We start from the raw sequence: 18,170 nt of genomic DNA on the forward strand, positions 1-18,170 counted from the left end.
TTTGCTGCGGATGAACCACTGCATTAGAGGCTTAAGTTTATAGAATTAATGCAATTATGTGTGTTGTTATTATTAATATTATTAGTGTTAATTCTTGCCTTTTTTGTTTGTGTGTATTTGTATGTGCAGTTCCATTACTGGACAGGGTGCGTATGCAGGGAGTTTTACCTGACTGTATCTATAACCCCAGCTACATCATAAAGGGATATCCTCTAATGCGCTACCAGGGCCTGCAGTTTGTAAGTGCTTGAACACACATAAAAAAAATAGAACACTAAGAAAAATTATTTTTTTAATTGCATCCCTTTGTAAAGCAATGAATGTTGTTGTGCCTGTGCCAGCATGATCTTGATCAATGCAATCTGATGCAGGTGCACCTGACGTATGTGTATCCTAATGACTACACACGGCTCACACACATGGAGAGCAATAACAAATGTTTCTACCGTGAGAAGCCGTACTACATGGACAGGTAGAGACACACAAATACACTAGCGTTCATATGTTTATGCTCACCAAAGCTGCATTTATTTGATCAAAAATACAGTAAAAAGTAATATTGTGAAATATTATTACAATTAAAAATATTTGAATATATATTAAAATGTAATTTATTCCTGTGTTGGCTGAATTTTCAGCATTATTACTCCAGTCTTCTTAGACTCATGATCCTTCAGAAATCATGAACATGAAAAATTGAGTCCAGAACTGTTTGATTGACAGCTCCAGCTATTGTAAAGGGAGCGTTCTTTGATCGCTTTCTATTTATAATTTGATCACAGTTTAAATAACAGATTATTTTCATCCTGCTAAGAGAAACAGTGTGAAGTTGACTGTTAAGTCATCACTGGTTTGATTTACTGGCACATAGACAAAGAACATCTGACTGTACATGAATCATTACAAATCAGAAATCACTGGTCACAGATCAGACATTAGAATTAACACGGTTACTTACATGTTTACATTACTGTCAAGTCCATATGTTTGCAAAGTCTGCTCCAAAATTGTGACTGATTTACCAAAGAATCCACAGTGTACCGCATAAAAAATAAATAATGCTCAACTGAGACATTCATATTGTTGAAAATAAATAAAATAACCACATTCCTAGCATTAGGATCTTTTGGAAGGTGTTCTCTCTTCCTCGTCTCACTAACGCCAGTGGGCGGGGCCAAAGTTGCAATGGTGAAGCAGGTGTTGATTTTCTTCTGCAGAGGCGGTCTTTCACCTATCTATTATGTCATAAATATGAACATTCCAGGACCAGTCGTTTGCTGGGCTTGGTAACATTAAAAGCTGTTTTTGGACTAACAAGGAAGTTTTCAGTTCTGAAACTTGCAGGATATTCTTATAGTATGATGACCTCTTATATATCAAAACTCAAGGAAATTTTGACTTCTCATAGATATCTTTTTTAACATTATAAATGTCTTCAATTTAATGTGTCCTTGCTGATTTAAAAGTATTTTTAAAAAACATATTGACCTCAAACTTTTGAATGGCTGTGTACAATCTGTACATGAGCAAAAACACGCCCACCAATCTAGCACTCTTTGGTGCACCTTGTGGATTATGATCTCGAATCAAATTTTTTTTTTTTTTTTTTTTTTTCTTCAGATATGGCTTCTCACACTACATTCAACTTGATCAGCCTGGAAATCAAGAGTTTATCAAATTCAAAGGTACAGCAAACACGCAGTGCTTTAGTGGTGTCTTTACATTTAAAGACCACATTAAAACAACATTCACAATGCATCTAACTTCCTTAAAGGGTAGTTCACCCAAAAATCTGCTTACCCCCAGTGCATCCAAGATGTAGGTGACTTTGTTTCTTCAGTAGAACACAAATGATGATTTTTAACTCCAACCGTTGCCGTCTGTCAGTCAAATAATGCGAGTGGATGGGAACTTCTACTATAAGAGTAAATAAAACATGCACAGACAAGTCCAAATTAAACCCTGCGGCTCGTGACGACACATTGATGTCCTGAGACATGAAAGATGAAAAAATGATATAAATACTGTTTAGTTTCTCACACAAACCGATCGTTTCGTGTCTCAGAACATCAATGTGTCGTCACGAGCCGCAGGGTTTAATTTGGACTTGTCTGTGCATGTCTGGATGCGCTTGGGGGTAAGCAGAGAAACATCAAATTTTCATTTTTGGGTGAACTATCCCTTTAATGCAACAAGAATAAGCACTGAAATGAGCATGAGGACTTCATTATTATGAATTATCATTACAATTATGAAAACAAACATTTTTATCTCATTAACTATAACATATTATGATGAACTGTGTGTAATAAGATCAGGTAGGTAACACTTTATAATAACTGCACACTATGAAGCATTAGTTAAGCATTAGTTAATAGTTATTTCATCACTTATAAAGCATTAATAGACATTAGTAAGTAGTTTATAAATACAGCTATAATTGCTTTATTCTTGATTTATAAGCATAGCTATAATGTGTTTAATAATTGTATTTTCATACTTTATTAATAATCAATTTATCATTTCTAAATTAAGTATTACATTATTTACAATCCAGTTATTTAGGAGTTGGCAGTAGTTCATTTAGTAAGTGTAAGTAAATGATTAATAAACTATTTAAACATTCATTTATACATCTTATTATTTAGACACAGTAATAGTTACTTAGTGTGTTAGTAAATGTTTTATTAACACATATTCCTACTGCAATTCATGATTAATTCAGGTAGTTATAAAACATTTAGAAGTAGTCAGTTAACTATTTTTGTGAGCTCATCTAAAGTGAGGACGATTTATGCTTTGTAAAGCTTTTATAAATGAGATTTAAAGGTTCAGTGATCTTCTGCAGTGCTGTTCTCTAATGTTTTAAAGTTAGTACCGAGATAGTTTTGACACTAGGAATATGTTAATAAAGCATAAATGTACATTTAAATATTTTATTAATCATTTACTTACACTTCCTAAATGATCTTATGAACTACTGACAACTCCTAAATTACTGGTTTGTGAATAATGTAATACTTGATTTAGAAATGATAAATTGATCATTAATAAAGTATGAAAATACAATTATTAAACTCATTATAGATATGCTTATAAATCAAGAACAAAGCATTTATAGCTGTATTTATAAATGGCTTACTAATGTCTATTAATGTTTTATAAATGATGAATTAACTATTTACTAATGCTTAACTAATGCTTCATAGCGTGAGTTATTCTAAAGTGTTACCGATCAGGTAAATTTATTTAAATAGGGTCAGTTTTGTTGTCTTTAACTGTTGCATTAAAATATGCAATCAGCTTGATGGTTCAGAACATAAAACACTCTAAAAGGAATGTAAAAGTGTTTATTCATTCCCCATTTCAAGACAGGTCATGCTTGTCTTTATCTTCCTGTAGGAGCTGAAAATGATGAGAAGGAGCGGCAAGTGGAAGGTATGGAGAGGAACGAGGTTCTCCAAGATTACGCCGAGTATTATGATTACTCGATGCAGATGCGCCGCAATCTGTTCTCTGTCCAGGAAAATGTCAGAATCAGAAAAAAGAAAGAAGATGGGAAAATAGATGTCAGATTTGATCAGATGGACCAAGACAACCAAGCTAAGGGAATCCAAAAACTGCCTGAAGAACCTCGGAACGATCCAGAGGAACCACAGCACCAACAGAGAAGAAAGAAGAAAAAGAGACGCCCTCAACAACACCTGAAGGACCAACGCTACCTTCAAAACGGACCTTCTGAGGTGAAGACCCATGACCAGGGAAAGGAAAACGACTCTGTGGTCGCACAACAGATTCAGAATAATGTCATGGAGAAGATACCTGATCAGCAGAATCCAGGACCAGCTCAGAAAGAAGACCGCTGGAGGTCAGAGGTGAAACATCAAATGGACCAATCGCTTAGTCAGGATGGTGGAATTGAGCTCCACCCGCTTAAAGCACCACACGGCTATAATAGCGATGGAAATCCAAACCCTGTTGCATTCAGAGACAGAGATATTCCACTGGAGAACATACAAGAAGTCAATAAGTTGAAGAAAAGATTAGTGACCAACCCTGCCATGTTTGATGAGGTCCAGAATGAACGTCATGACCTTGTGAATCGGATGGGTAATCGGAAAGTCTTTCTGGGAGGTCATGAGGACAAGGCACCCAAGAACTCATTAGATGTGGTAGAAGTAAAGAAGAATAACCGTACAGATGAACGATCATCTTTGGATGGGGATGAAGTCAAAGCAGAAGCTTTGAGGCCCAAACACCCAAAACGTAAAGCAGAAAAAGCTTTGCATGTTTTGAAGGACAACCCTAAAAAGGCTGTAGTAGATGACAACAATGAAAATGACAGCAATAATATCATCAAGCATAAAAATGTGGCACATCAGCTCCAAATCACTCAAAATCCACAACAAAACGCATTATATAACCAGGCCAATGAGCATAAGACATTGGTCCTTGCTGCTCCGTCCACAAAAGAACATAACAACTTGGGCCGTGTGAATGATGCCAGAAAGGAAAATGAGAAGCAGGATAATGCAATACATATAGAAGAGATTAAAGATGGACAAGATGAAGACTCTTGGGTGGATCATGGTTTCTCAGAGGAAGAAGACTACGACCTCTTCACTAAGGCTTTGTTTGACGTGGAAGTCAAGTGGAATCAGACGTTCCAGGCTAAACCCCTAGATCTGAATGTCATGCGCTCCGATTGGATCGATCTGAAGTGTAATGTGTCTGGAAACTTGCTACTCGACGAATCAGAAGCATTGTCCGTAGTTGAAGCTTTCATGAAGAAACTAAACAAGAAATATCCAAGGTAGGCTGACTGTTAAAATAGTTTTGAATCAATTATCCTATTACAGTATGCAAAATAAGACTCTCTGGGCTGTGTTTAGAATGGAATACTAGCATACTGCATACTACACATTTTATGCAGTGTATTGCATGCCATTTTATTAAACTTGCATGCCATTTATGTGAAACTTGCATTAATAAGGTAACATTTCTTTGTATGGATTTATAACATGCTTACAATATAATGCACATTTTACACTACCGTTCAAAAGTTTGTGGGCAGTAAATATTTTTTTGATAGCTTTCTGAAAAACATTAATACTTTCATTCAGCATGGTCACATTAAATTGGCCAAACTTGACAGAAAAGACATTTATAATGTTACAAATGATTTCTATTTCAAATAAATGCATTAATAAATTTTAATAAATTAGAATTTTCTATTCATCAAAGAATCCTGAAAAAATAAATGTGTACATTTTCTACAAAAATATTAAGCAGCACAACTCTTTTCAACATTGAAAATAATAAGAAATGTTTTTATTAATGATGCTAAAAATTCAGCTTTGCATCACTGGAATAAATTACATTTTAATATATATTTAAATAGTAAGCAGTCAATTTAAATTGTAATAAAATTTCTTAATATTACTGTTTTTACTGTATTTTTGATCAATAAATGCAGCCTTGGTGAGCGTAAGAGATTTCTTCCAAAAACATTAATAAAATATTACTGACCCTAAACTGAATGCCAAAAGTGCATACAATTTAAAATACTATATTCACTAAATAAATAAATATAAATATAAATATAAAAATATATATATATATATATATATATATATATATATATATATATATATATATATATATATATATAATTTATGTTTTATTTTTTGCTCACCAAAGCTGCATTTATTAAACAAAAATATTGTTTAATATTGTCTATATTCACTAAACAATTATATATATTAAATATATATTATTGTTTACTGAATATAGCAATAAATTGTAATTGTATGCACTTCTGGCATTCTGATCAATCAAAGTTCATATTATTCCGGTTCACCATCATGAAAATTGGAAGATCAAGTCAAAAGCATTTAATTTTGGAATACAGTATGTCACATGGTATGCTTTGGTCCTATAGTATTGCATACACAGTAACAATAGTATGAGTAGTTTAGTTTGGTAATATGCCATTTTGAATACTTAATTCATCTCTGACATAAATTTTTGTTTGTGTAGGCAGTTCACTCTAGGTCATATTGTGAACATTGAGAAGAAGCCTGATTTTAATTTGGGCAGTAGATATCTACTGGAACTGGACCTGCTGGAGGCATCAGGACACCACCTGCGCCTGGTTCAGTACATCTTTGTGAAAAGAACTGATGATTGGGGTTCTTATAAAAAACAAAAGGTTCAGGATGCAGAATTTAAGCTTTGCAATCCATATAGCTTCTACTGGAATCCGACTGCTACTGTCCACTTCATCATTCCAGGTAAGACTCTCTCATATAGAGAAGAATGAAGAACCGGATTTTCTGGATTGTAATCAAGACGCTTTCTTACTTAGAAAGATGTGCTGGTCTGGCACAATCCAAACATACCTTTATGCTGGTAACCAGCTGTAGCTACTGTAGCTAGTTAAACTAGTTTTATTTATAACCTTGTTCTAAACAAAAGTTTGATGATTTAACAGAAGTTACACAAGCTTATTTAAACGGTTCCGATTCATATCTTTATGCATAATTGTCTATTTAAAAATCCTCTCTGCAATTTTTTTTAAAACATTTTAAAAACGTGTCTTAAGTTTTTATATATATATATATATATATATATATATATATATATATATATATATATATATATATATATATATATATATATATATATATACAGAATTGTTGACATTTTTGCAGATTTATTAAAAAAGAAAAACTGAAATATCACATGGTCCTAAATATTCAGACCCTTTGCTCAGTATTTAGTAGAAGCACCCTTTTGATCTAATACAGCCATGAGTCTTTTTGGGAAAGATCCAACAAGTTTTTCACACCTGGATTTGGGGATCCTCTGCCATTCCTCCTTGCAGATCCTCTCCAGTTCTGTCAGGTGGAATGGAAAATGTTGGTGGACAGCCATTTTTAGGTCTCTCCAGAGATGCTCAATGGACTACTTGCACAGCTACTTCCGCGTTCTACTTATTACGGCTCGAGCGTTTCCGGTCAGCGTTCAGCGCACTTATATACAGAGAGCTTCTTGTGAAAACGCAGATTATTACTACATTTTAGGGCTGCGAAATGTTTTTTAAACAATTAATCATATTCTCTGCATTAACATTAATTATCTTCAACCTGCTGAAATGTTTATTAATATATTTCCCTTCCAAATGCGCATTCTGAATAATAAATAAATATATTTCCCCACTAACCTTCCGCCGTCAATAGCTCGTCTTCTCATTAGCAGTGTTTTTCTCTTAGTCATCATATTTCATACCTGTTAAATTTACATTTAAATGAATTTGACTGATAAACACAGGAAGTGCATTGTTTTACTATGGTAAGTGTAGTAACGATGGGTGACAACGCATTATCACGATGGCAAGACAAACAAAAAAAAGTTCAAACTGCTCTTTTATTCCAGTGTTTGAAATAGTTAATGAATGTGATAACTGCTTTAACGGTGTTATTAATTAATCTTAAAGAATAACGCAATGACAGCGCAACTACCTTGAATATTAGGATTTTTGGCATAAATGTGTGAATTATATAAATAGTTGTCAGAAAAAATGGCACAGAATAGAGACTAAAATATTCTGTTCATTCTGATCTTATTTATCACGTCTCACACTGCAGCGTCGCAATCACTATTAGAGCGCTGACACCCCGTGGTGAAAGAATCACAGTTTATGTTGGATTAAAACTTAAAGTTCCATTGAGTTTGGAAAGGTCTGTACACGGTAATCATCAGAATCTCTTCTCTTGTCTCTGAATATGTCTGGAATTTAAAATCATCCCGAGGACTCTCGTTTTAAGAGGGGTTTAGTTATCTATGTGATAGCGGCGCATTGAAAATATATATAACCGGAAACAACTGAGCCGTAATATTTCAAACCGGATGTGCGTCACGAGGCTCAGTGCAAGTAGTCCATTGGGTTTAAGTCAGGGCTCTGGCTGGGCCATTCAAGAACAGTCACGGAGTTGTTGTGAAGCCACTCCTTCGTTATTTTAGCTGTGTGCTTAGGGTCATTGTCTTGTTGAATTATTTCTCTTAAGTGGACTTAAATAAATTGTTAAAGTGTGTGTGTGTGTGTGTGTGTGTGTGTGTGTGTGTGTGTGTGTGTGTGTGTGTGTGTGTGTGTGTGTGTGTGTGTGTTAAAAACCTCTCTGCAACATTTTGGGAATGTTTATGGTTATTAAAAATTAAACCAAAAAACTCTTCTTATTATGTTCTAATTTGTTTGCAAAAAATAAATAAAAAATAACCAAACCAGTTCTTTTAAGGGGATGCTCTGTGTTGGCTGGGTTCTTTGCACATTTAATGTCTGCTTCATTCTGTCTGTGTTTGTGTGTCTGCAGTGAAGAACCAGGCCCGTTGGGTAGTGCAGTTTATAACTGACATGGAGGAGTTATACCGCACCACTAGAGATCAGAACTTCAACATCATCATTACTGACTATGAAAGCACTGATATGAACATAGAAAAAGCACTGCAAAACTCTTATTTACCCAGGTACATTTACTGGTTTATAAACACATGCTTAGTAGAGTGATCCCATGAACTTCATGATTTTGATTACTTGATCATATGGCACATTCTCATCTCATGCTTCTGTAGCTAACATATTATTATTTATTATTATTTTGCATGATTCTTCTAAAAAAAAAAAAGAAGTGTTAATGGGATAGTTCACCCAAAAATGAAAATTGTCATCACTTACTCACCCTCAAGTTGTTCCTAACCTAAAGACACTGTTTTAATGATTCATGTACTTCAAATCTTTTCAAATGAGACCTCGCTTTAACTCCTTTTCTATTGTGTGTCCTCTATTTCAGGTATCAGTACCTCAGGCTAAGTGGAAAATTTGAGCGATCAGCAGGACTGCAGGCAGGAATTGACCTCATTACTGTAAGTTTAAGACACACAGTCACTCACACGCACCACATTTGCACAAAATATGCTTAAATTTCTAAAACTTGGTTTCAAAACATGCCGTGAAAGCCTGATCTTCGCTAATGCAAGCTGTTGTCTGTCTCTCTGTCAGGATGACCACAGCATTGTGTTTCTTTGTGATCTGCACATCCATTTTCCACCTGGCTTCATTGACACTGTGAGAAAACACTGTGTGGAGGGACACATGGCCTTTGCTCCCATAGTCATGAGACTGAACTGTGGTGCTACACCTCTGGAGCCTGATGGTACAGTCTTTACAAACATGAGATAATCTAATAACATTGTCAAATATGTCATAGAGAAATAGATTTGCTTTGTTCATCAACAAATACAATACCTTTCAAAAGTTTGGGGTTTTTAAGACTAATATATTATGCTCAACGAGGCTTCATTTATGTGATCAAAAATACATTAAAAACAGGAATATTGTAAAATATTATTACAATTCAAAATAAGTGTTTTCTATTTTAGCGAGTTTTCTTTATTCCTGTGATGCAAAGCTGAATTTTCAGCATCATTACTTCACTCTTCAGTGTCACATGATCCTTCAGAAATCATTCTAATATGCTGATTTGCTGTTCAAGAACATTTCTTATTATTTGTGCTGCTTAATAGTTTTGTAGTAACATATTGAAAGATGAATAGAAAGTTCAAAAGAACAGCATTTATTTAAATTATATATGATATTACTTTAATCAGTTTAATGGGTCCTTGCTGTGTAAATGTAAAAAAGTAAAAGTACATTTGCTGTGTAAAAGTAAAATCAAAAGACCCCAAAATTTTGAACAGTAATGCAGATGTTTAAATTCACAGCAAAACCACTGAATACCAGATACAGAGTGTGTGTTTAATGTTCAGGTTATTGGGAGGTCAATGGCTTTGGACTCCTGGGCATTTATAAATCAGACCTGGACTACATTGGGGGCATGAACACCAAAGAATTCACTGACCGCTGGGGTGGAGAGGACTGGGAACTACTGGACAGGTCAGTCGTGAGACAATACATTAATATCAAAATAATACAAACCATAATCACAAAGCAGATCGGACTGCAGAAGTCTGGATGATTTTCATGATTTTAAATAGTGTATATCAGTCCAATATATCGGTTATCGGTTAATGTTAGAGATTTTTCAAGTTATTGGTATCATCGTTATTTAATTGTGCATGCTCATTACTCCTATTTTTACATTTAGATTACCGTCAGCTAACTTTCACTTGAAGTTAATCATTAAAAACAACCATTTAATAATACTGTGAAATCTTTAAAGGGTTAGTTCAACCTAAAATGAAATTTCTGTCATTAATTACTCACCCTCATGTCGTTCCAAACCCGTAAGACCTTTGTTCATCTTCGGAAGACAAATTAAGATATTTTTGATGAAATCCTTTTTTTTTTTTTTTTTTTTTTTTTTTTTTTTTTCCATAGGGCCCTATCATACACCTGGTGCAATGCTGTGCCAGGTGTGACACAAGTGTTTTTTTGCTAGTTTCAACTCGATGCAGTTATCATTTTCACATTCTGCGCCACATTGTTTAAATAGCAAATGCATTTATGCCCATTTGTGCGCCAATGGGGCTGAAAACGAGGTGTGTTCAGGGGCATTGCTAGTGTGTTGTTGTTTTGAGGTAACTGAAATAGACACACGTTGACCAACTGAAACCTGCACTGCAAAAAATGCTGTTCTTACTTAGAGTTTTTGTCTTGTTTCTAGTCAAAATATCTTAAAGTTCTTAAATCAAGAAGCATTTCCTTGACAAGTAAAATTTATTTTCTTGTTTTTAGGAAAAATAAGTCAAAATTAAGTGAGTTTTTCCTTAAAACAAGCAAAATAATCTGCCAGTGGGGTAAGAAAAATAATCTTATTTCAAACCAAAAATAAGATATATAAACTTGTTTTCAGTTTGGATTAAGATTATTTTGCTTACCCCATTTCTATTTATCTAGAAACAAGACAAAAAATTCTAAGCAAGAACAGCATTTTTTGCAGTGTGGTTTAAAGTCAATGGCGCAATATTTGTTTTGTTATTTAAAGAGCGCACAAAAAGATCTGTTTTCTCGCTAGAGAAGCGTTCAGTTTTTCTGCTTGCAAATTCCACCATGTAAATAAACAACGTAATTACCGTCATTCAAGGTCCAGAAAAGTAGTAAAGACATTGTTAAAATAGACAACGTGACTACAGTCAACCTTAATGTATTGAAGCAACGAGAATACTTTTTGCGTTCGGACATAAACACGGAAGCGCAGAACTTCATTCACTGCGTCAACTGCATAGGAGACTGACAGGGAAGAGAAGAAATTGTTGAATAAAGTTGTTGTTTTGTTTAGTTTTTGCACACAAAAAGTATTCTTGTCGCTTCATAACATTTTAAGGTTGAACCACTTTAGTCACGTTGACTATTTAAACAATGTTGTTACAACTTTTCTGGACTTTGAATGACGGTAATTACGTTGCTTTCTACGGGAGATAAAAAACATCTTGGATTTCATCAAAAATATCAAATTTGTGTTCCGAAGATAAACGAAGGCCTTACGGGTTTGGACTGACATGAGGGTGAACTAACCCTTTAACTAAATCTTTAGCTAATCTTAGACAGTATCCATTTTTCATACTGAACATTATGATGTTGTGATTTCTAATTTCACTGGTAATCTTTAAAGTTATTGTTTTTTTGTTTTTTTTGGCTTTTATTTATATAAAAATAAAACTTAAAAAAAAAAATATATATATATATATATATAATTTATAATATAAAATTATACTAAAATATTATATTAAATTTAATTATTATATGAACATTTTTTTAAAAGATGTAATATAAGTCTAAGGTGTCCCATGAATGTGTCTGTGAAGCTTCAGCTCAAAATACCCCATAGATTTTTTTTTAATTCATTTTTTTAACTGCCTATTTTGGGGCATAATTAGAAATGAGCCGATTCAGGGTGTGTGGCCCTTTAAATCTCGTGCTCCACGCCCCAAGAGCTCGCGCTTGCCTTAAACAACATAAAAAAGTTCAAACAGCTAATATAACCCTCAAAATGGATCTTTACAAAGTGTTCATCATGCAGCATGTCTAATCGCGTAAGTACAGTGTTTATTTTGATGTTTACATTGATTCTGAATGAGTTTGAGGCTGTGCTCCGTGGCTAACGGCTAATGCTACACTGTTGGAGAGATTTATAAAGAATGAAGTTGTGTTTATGAATTATACAGACTGCAAGTGTTTAAAAATGAAAATAGCGACGGCTCTTGTCTCCGTGAATACAGTAAGAAACGATGGTAACTTTAACCACATTTAACAGTACATTAGCAACATGCTAACAAAACATTTAGAAAGACAATTTACAAATATCACTAAAAATATCATGTTATCATGGATCATGTCAGTTATTATTGCTCCATCTGCCATTTTTTCTATTGTCCTTGCTTGCTTACCTAGTCTTGATTCAGCTGTGCACATCCAGACGTTCTGCCCTTGTCTAATGCCTTTCATAATGTTGGGAACATGGGCTGGCATATGCAAATATTGGGGGCGTAAACCCCGACTGTTACATAACAGTCGGTGTTATGTTGAGATTCGCCTGTTGACAAATGAGATTTATATAAGAAGGGGGAAGCAATGGACTTTGAGACTCGCTGTATGTCTTTTCCATGTACTGAACTCTTGTTATTTAACTATGCCGAGGTAAATTCAATTTTTGAATCTAGGGCACCTTTAAAAATAAATAAATAAATAAAGTATTTAAAAATATATTTTAAATTTTTTTATGCACAGTTTTATTTCCGTTTAGTTATTTTATATAAAGCACTTTGAATTACCATCATGTATGGAATGTGCTATATACATAAAATTGCCTTGCCTTTCCTATAATATTAATATTGGCTATTTATCAGTTATTATATGTAACATGAAAATAATTCAGCTTATCGTGCCGGACAGAAATGTAATATCAGTGCATCCTTAATGATAAACATTATTTGGTTTGTAAAGTGCCATGTGTTATCTGTGGTCTCAAGGATCCTTCAGGGAGGGCTGGAGGTGGAACGTCTCTACCTGAGGAACTTCTTCCATCACTTCCACTCAAAGCGAGGAATGTGGAATCACCAGATGCTGCGCAATACGTAACCATTTCAACAGTCTTGCCGCTGCTGAGCACCGGTTACTATGGCACTTTAAACGTTTGGTGAACCTCAGGACATTCCAGATGTGCGTTCCAGATCGCATCTGACTGAAGGTGATTTTGAGGTGAAAATGAGTGGAAACAAACACAGAGACTCAGGAAAAGGATGTCTGTGATGTTTGTCTGAAGATGAGTTATGCAACATTTCCAGCTGCTATGGGATCATTTCCAGAGTTTAAATGATTCTCTGATGCCAACTACACTGTTGAGGGATGGGGGGGAAATGTAAAAAGAAATAGGTGCAGGTCATTTATGGTTTCAGCATCACTTTGGTGTTGTCATGGACTTCCAGGTCAATAATATGCCTTCAGTTGCCTCTGGCTAAGTATTCTGTTCTGACAGACAGAAATGTGACGTTCAATGAGATGTATATACTGAGAAAATAAATGTGTCTTTATTCAGGTAGATGAGTGTTTTGGGTGAGGGGTTTGACTTAGCATCACTGTGACCAAAACCAAAGAGATGTGCAATATTCCCAGAGGCACGGAGCATGCAGATAGTTTTTGAAAAGTGAATTAATTCAAGTTAGAAATGCTGTTCCATTTTCAGGTCAATCGCGTAAAGCCTATGACGCTGTGTCATATTTCATCCCCAAAATACAAAAGAAAGAAAGACCCCCCCCCCCCCCCCCCTCATGAAAATTAGGCATGTTGTACTCCCAAATTCTTAATGTAATGCAGAAAAATAAAGATATATTATTAGAAATTGAAAGTCTGATTTAAAGGTAAAAAAAAATATTTTGTTATTGTAATACAGCACAGGAAAACTAAAAGGTAAAACAGTCATTCTATCAATGAGAATTTTTAGTACAGATGTGGTTAATTGTCATTACACATACTGTCACAGTACCTTCATTGAAGGCTTCATTTTCTTTATGCAAAATCTAATTTTGGGGGGAGAGAGGTATAGGTTATGAAATAGCCTCGTTTTTGTGATATTTTCCATTTTTAAAGTAAAATTCAAGGTGTTTTGATGATGAAAATGCCCCTTTTTTCTGAAAAAGCCATGTGTTTTATGAGTTTCATTCCTGAGCAGCCAGTTTTTTTGTGTTCATGACACATTCCAGCCATTAAGTCTGGCACATGTCAATTCATATTGATTCAACCCTCTACAGTATTACTTTTAAAATAAATTGGATCCTAATAATATTCATCAAAAACACAAATAAAGTGGTTTTCAGTTTTTACTTTAGGGGTTTATGAGTTTGTACTATGATGAATTGCTGCCCAATGAAAGCTGATGTAAGCCATGCTCACTTATTTATAAGTGCCTTTGCTGTTTAATTTCGAGGAAATCCGATGGACATAGCTACTGTACACTCTGTTTTATGTGGGGATTTGGTGCTGTTTTTCCAGAGATTTTTTTTAATGGTTATACACATGCTCTAAATGCATTGTAGATCTGACAGTCAATAGTCTGTTATTTATAAAATCAGTAGTGTTTTTTTTTTTTTTTTTTTTAAATAATTATTTTGTCCATACATTTTTTTTTTTTTTTATATGAAGGATCTTGTTGGAGGCAAAGTAAAAATGAATTGTTTATGCAGATCACCAACAACCTTAAAATAAAATGTTTCTTCAGGTTTCTGTTTTGTTGATGTGTGTATTTATGATCATCACTGAGCCACAACACAATCTTTATCAATTGTTTGGTCATCCATATTTGCCCTGGAAGATGAAAAGTGGAGTCATATTTGTGATTGGCAGTGAAAAGATTGCTTTTCAACTGCAGCTTTTTTCCCCCTGGTTTTATTGCTCCTCTAAATGCAGGATTTGTTGCTTGAACATTCAGAATTTGTTGAACCACACTGAGGTGTTTAGATCTGCCCTATTCAGAAGCTCCTGAATTCTAAAGATCTGACTTGCATTTTTTCTCACCAGCAGCTTTCCATGAAAACACAGAATTACAGGAGCTCAACCTTTGCCTCTCCTGTCAAAACTATAATTTTCAACCTGACAAAGAACCACTACGCTGTAAGACCCGATAAGTTACAGTAATACAAACCATGTGAGGAAACCAATTGAATTGCCTTAAACCATTTAAGTTTTAAAACCAATAAGTATGAGTACTGCAAACTCATAAGACCCTATCATACACCGAGTGCGATGCGGCACCAGGTGCGACACAAGTGTTTTTCAGCCTGACGCAGTTATCATTTTCATGTCCTGCGCCACGTTGTTTAAATAGCAAATGCATTTGCGCCCATTTGTGCACCCATGGGCATGCTGGTCTGAAAACGAGGTGCGTTCAGGTGCATTGTTGACGCATTGCTATTTTGAGGCAAATGAAATAGACTGCGCCATTGACCAACTGAAACCTGGTCTAAAGTCAATGTCTTAAATGTTAGTCTTAAATGTTTTGCAGCCCATTCTCAACCTAAGCACAGGCTCTACTTTTCACCACAATGGTAACCCTACAAAACTAACATAACAGAACCCCCTGTAAATCCCAACATAACACAATATTAAACACTTATGTCTCCCTGTGTTAATCTTGTGCGAAAACACACAAATTAACACTTAATTTCAACATTTATTTTCCTTATACAGTCTGACGCAAAGCATGAAATCTGCTGCAACTCAATCATATTAAGTTAAGCTTACTACAATCACATTTTGAGAGTACACAATCATTTTCTACCAAGTACAATGAACTTTCATTATTATTTGAGTGAAACAAACTCATTTTATTTAATTTCACATTGAAATTATGCTTTCTGAAAGTCATATGAATGAGCTTAATGTTCTTCTTTCTTGAGTGTCCTCAAGCTTCTGCTGCAATGTAACAAATCTCACTTTCTCCTTTGAGAATGCCAAAACATGTGAGTTTGGCGTTCACTGGAAACCAGCCTGATCTCTTTCCCAACTTTTAGATCTGTCAGAGCTGATGGAAGACTTCTTATAAGTTTCCTTATAATCTTAAAGATTTGAAAACCGTGAAGATGAAGAGAAAAATAGAAGGTTCTTCCCTAAAGACATGAGGAATTCATACATGAGACTGAAAGATCTCACCTTTTTCAGCAGATTCCAAACCTGGAAGATGTCGACATTCGTTTTCTGTTGGATCTGTGACTCAGATGTTAGTCCAGGCTCCTGGGACATTGGGTTTACATTTACATTTAATCCTTTCACAAATGCTTTTTGCCAAGGTGACATTTTTGACAACGTTATAGGGAGGAGCTACTGAACTGGTGGAAAGTCAAGTCTATAATAGGCTCTTCTGGGCCAGTTTAAAAACGTAGCACAGCAGGCAAAGCTTCACCAGGTGGTGAGTTTTATTTGGTATATGTTTAATACCAGCATTGTTTTACCTGTTTATGGCCTTTAATCAAATACATTCATTATATTACTGTCTGACTGTAACATTGCATATTGTACTTCATTATGGCCAAGATAAACTTGTTCTTCTGTCTGTCCAACACATGTGGCATGTTAGTTTCATCATTCTTTTGTTATATAATTCCTGTCTGTTGTGCCAGACTCCAAAAATAGCTGCTTGCAACTAAATGTGCATCATTGTTGTAATAAATAACTAGACCAAGACCTCGAAGAACACTTCTCAGTACCGCAGTACAAACCCGATTCCAAAAAAGTTGGGACACTGTACAAATTGTGAATAAAAAAGGAATGCAATAATTTACAAATCTCATAAACTTATATTTTATTCACAGTAGAATATAGATAACATATCAAATGTTGAAAGTGAGACATTTTGAAATGTCATGCCAAATTTTGGCTCATTTTGGATTTTATGAGAGCTACACATTCCAAAAAAGTTGGGACAGATAGCAATAAGAGGCCGGAAAAGTTAAATGTACATATAAGGAACAGCTGGAGGACCAATTTGCAACTCATTAGGTCAATTGGCAACATGATTGGGTATAAAAAGAGCCTCTCAGAGTGGCAGTGTCTCTCAGAAGTCAAGATGGGCAGAGGATCACCAATTCCCCCAATGCTACGGCGAAAAATAGTGAGTCAATATCAGAAAGGAGTTTCTCAGAGAAAAATTGCAAAGAGTTTGAAGTTATCATCATCTACAGTGCATAATATCATCCAAAGATTCAGAGAATCTGGAACAATTTCTGTGCGTAAGGGTCAAGGCTGGAAAACCATACTGGATGCCCGTGATCTTCGGGCCCTTAGACAGCACTGCATCACATACAGGAATGCTACTGTAATGGAAATCACAACATGGGCTCAGGAATACTTCCAGAAAACATTGTCGGTGAACACAATCCACCGTGCCATTCGCCGTTGCCGGCTAAAACTCTATAGGTCAAAAAAGAAGCCATATCTAAACATGATCCAGAAGCACAGCCGTTTTCTCTGGGCCAAAGCTCATTTAAAATGGACTGTGGCAAAGTGTAAAACTGTTCTGTGTTCAGATGAATCAAAATTTGAAGTTCTTTTTGGAAAACTGGGACGCCATGTCATCCGGACTAAATAGGACACGGACAACCCAAGTTGTTATCAGCGCTCAGTTCAGAAGCCTGCATCTCTGATGGTATGGGGTTGCATGAGTGCGTGTGGCATGGGCAGCTTACACATCTGGAAAGGCACCATCAATGCTGAAAGGTATATCCAAGTTCTAGAACAACATATGCTCCCATCCAGACATCGTCTCTTTCAGGGAAGACCTTGCATTTTCCGACATGACAATGCCAGACCACATACTGCATCAATTATAACATCATGGCTGCGTAGAAGAAGGATCTGGGTACTGAAATGGCCAGCCTGCAGTCCAGATCTTTCACCCATAGAAAACATTTGGTGCATCATAAAGAGGAAGATGCGACAAAGAAGACCTAAGACAGTTGAGCAACTAGAAGCCTGTATTAGACAAGAATGGGACAACATTCCTATTCCTAAACTTGAGCAACTTGTCTCCTCAGTCTCCAGACATTTGCAGACTGTTATAAAAAGAAGAGGGGATGCCACACAGTGGTAAACATGGCCTTGTCCCAACTTTTTTAAGATGTGTTAATGCCATGAAATTTAAAATCAACTTATTTTCCCCTTA

The 18,170-nt window shown here is 35.2% G+C and overlaps 1 protein-coding gene across 1 annotated transcript in view; it reads left to right on the top strand.

Moving 5' to 3' along the window:
- b4galnt3b (beta-1,4-N-acetyl-galactosaminyl transferase 3b) overlaps positions 1 to 14,736 on the top strand; it is a 41,610-nt gene extending 26,874 nt beyond the window's left edge. Inside the window, exons 11-20 of the mRNA XM_048168091.1 lie at positions 130 to 239; positions 372 to 472; positions 1,621 to 1,685; positions 3,403 to 4,813; positions 6,040 to 6,293; positions 8,373 to 8,526; positions 8,850 to 8,922; positions 9,059 to 9,212; positions 9,826 to 9,952; positions 12,988 to 14,736. Coding sequence (XP_048024048.1) covers positions 130 to 239; positions 372 to 472; positions 1,621 to 1,685; positions 3,403 to 4,813; positions 6,040 to 6,293; positions 8,373 to 8,526; positions 8,850 to 8,922; positions 9,059 to 9,212; positions 9,826 to 9,952; positions 12,988 to 13,096 — 2,558 coding nt within the window. The 3' untranslated portion in view covers positions 13,097 to 14,736. The remainder of the gene's footprint in view (positions 1 to 129; positions 240 to 371; positions 473 to 1,620; positions 1,686 to 3,402; positions 4,814 to 6,039; positions 6,294 to 8,372; positions 8,527 to 8,849; positions 8,923 to 9,058; positions 9,213 to 9,825; positions 9,953 to 12,987) is intronic.
- Positions 14,737 to 18,170: the final 3,434 nt, after the last annotated feature.

This window comes from Megalobrama amblycephala, linkage group LG19 (assembly GCF_018812025.1).
Source record: "Megalobrama amblycephala isolate DHTTF-2021 linkage group LG19, ASM1881202v1, whole genome shotgun sequence".
Taxonomy (NCBI): domain Eukaryota; kingdom Metazoa; phylum Chordata; class Actinopteri; order Cypriniformes; family Xenocyprididae; genus Megalobrama; species Megalobrama amblycephala.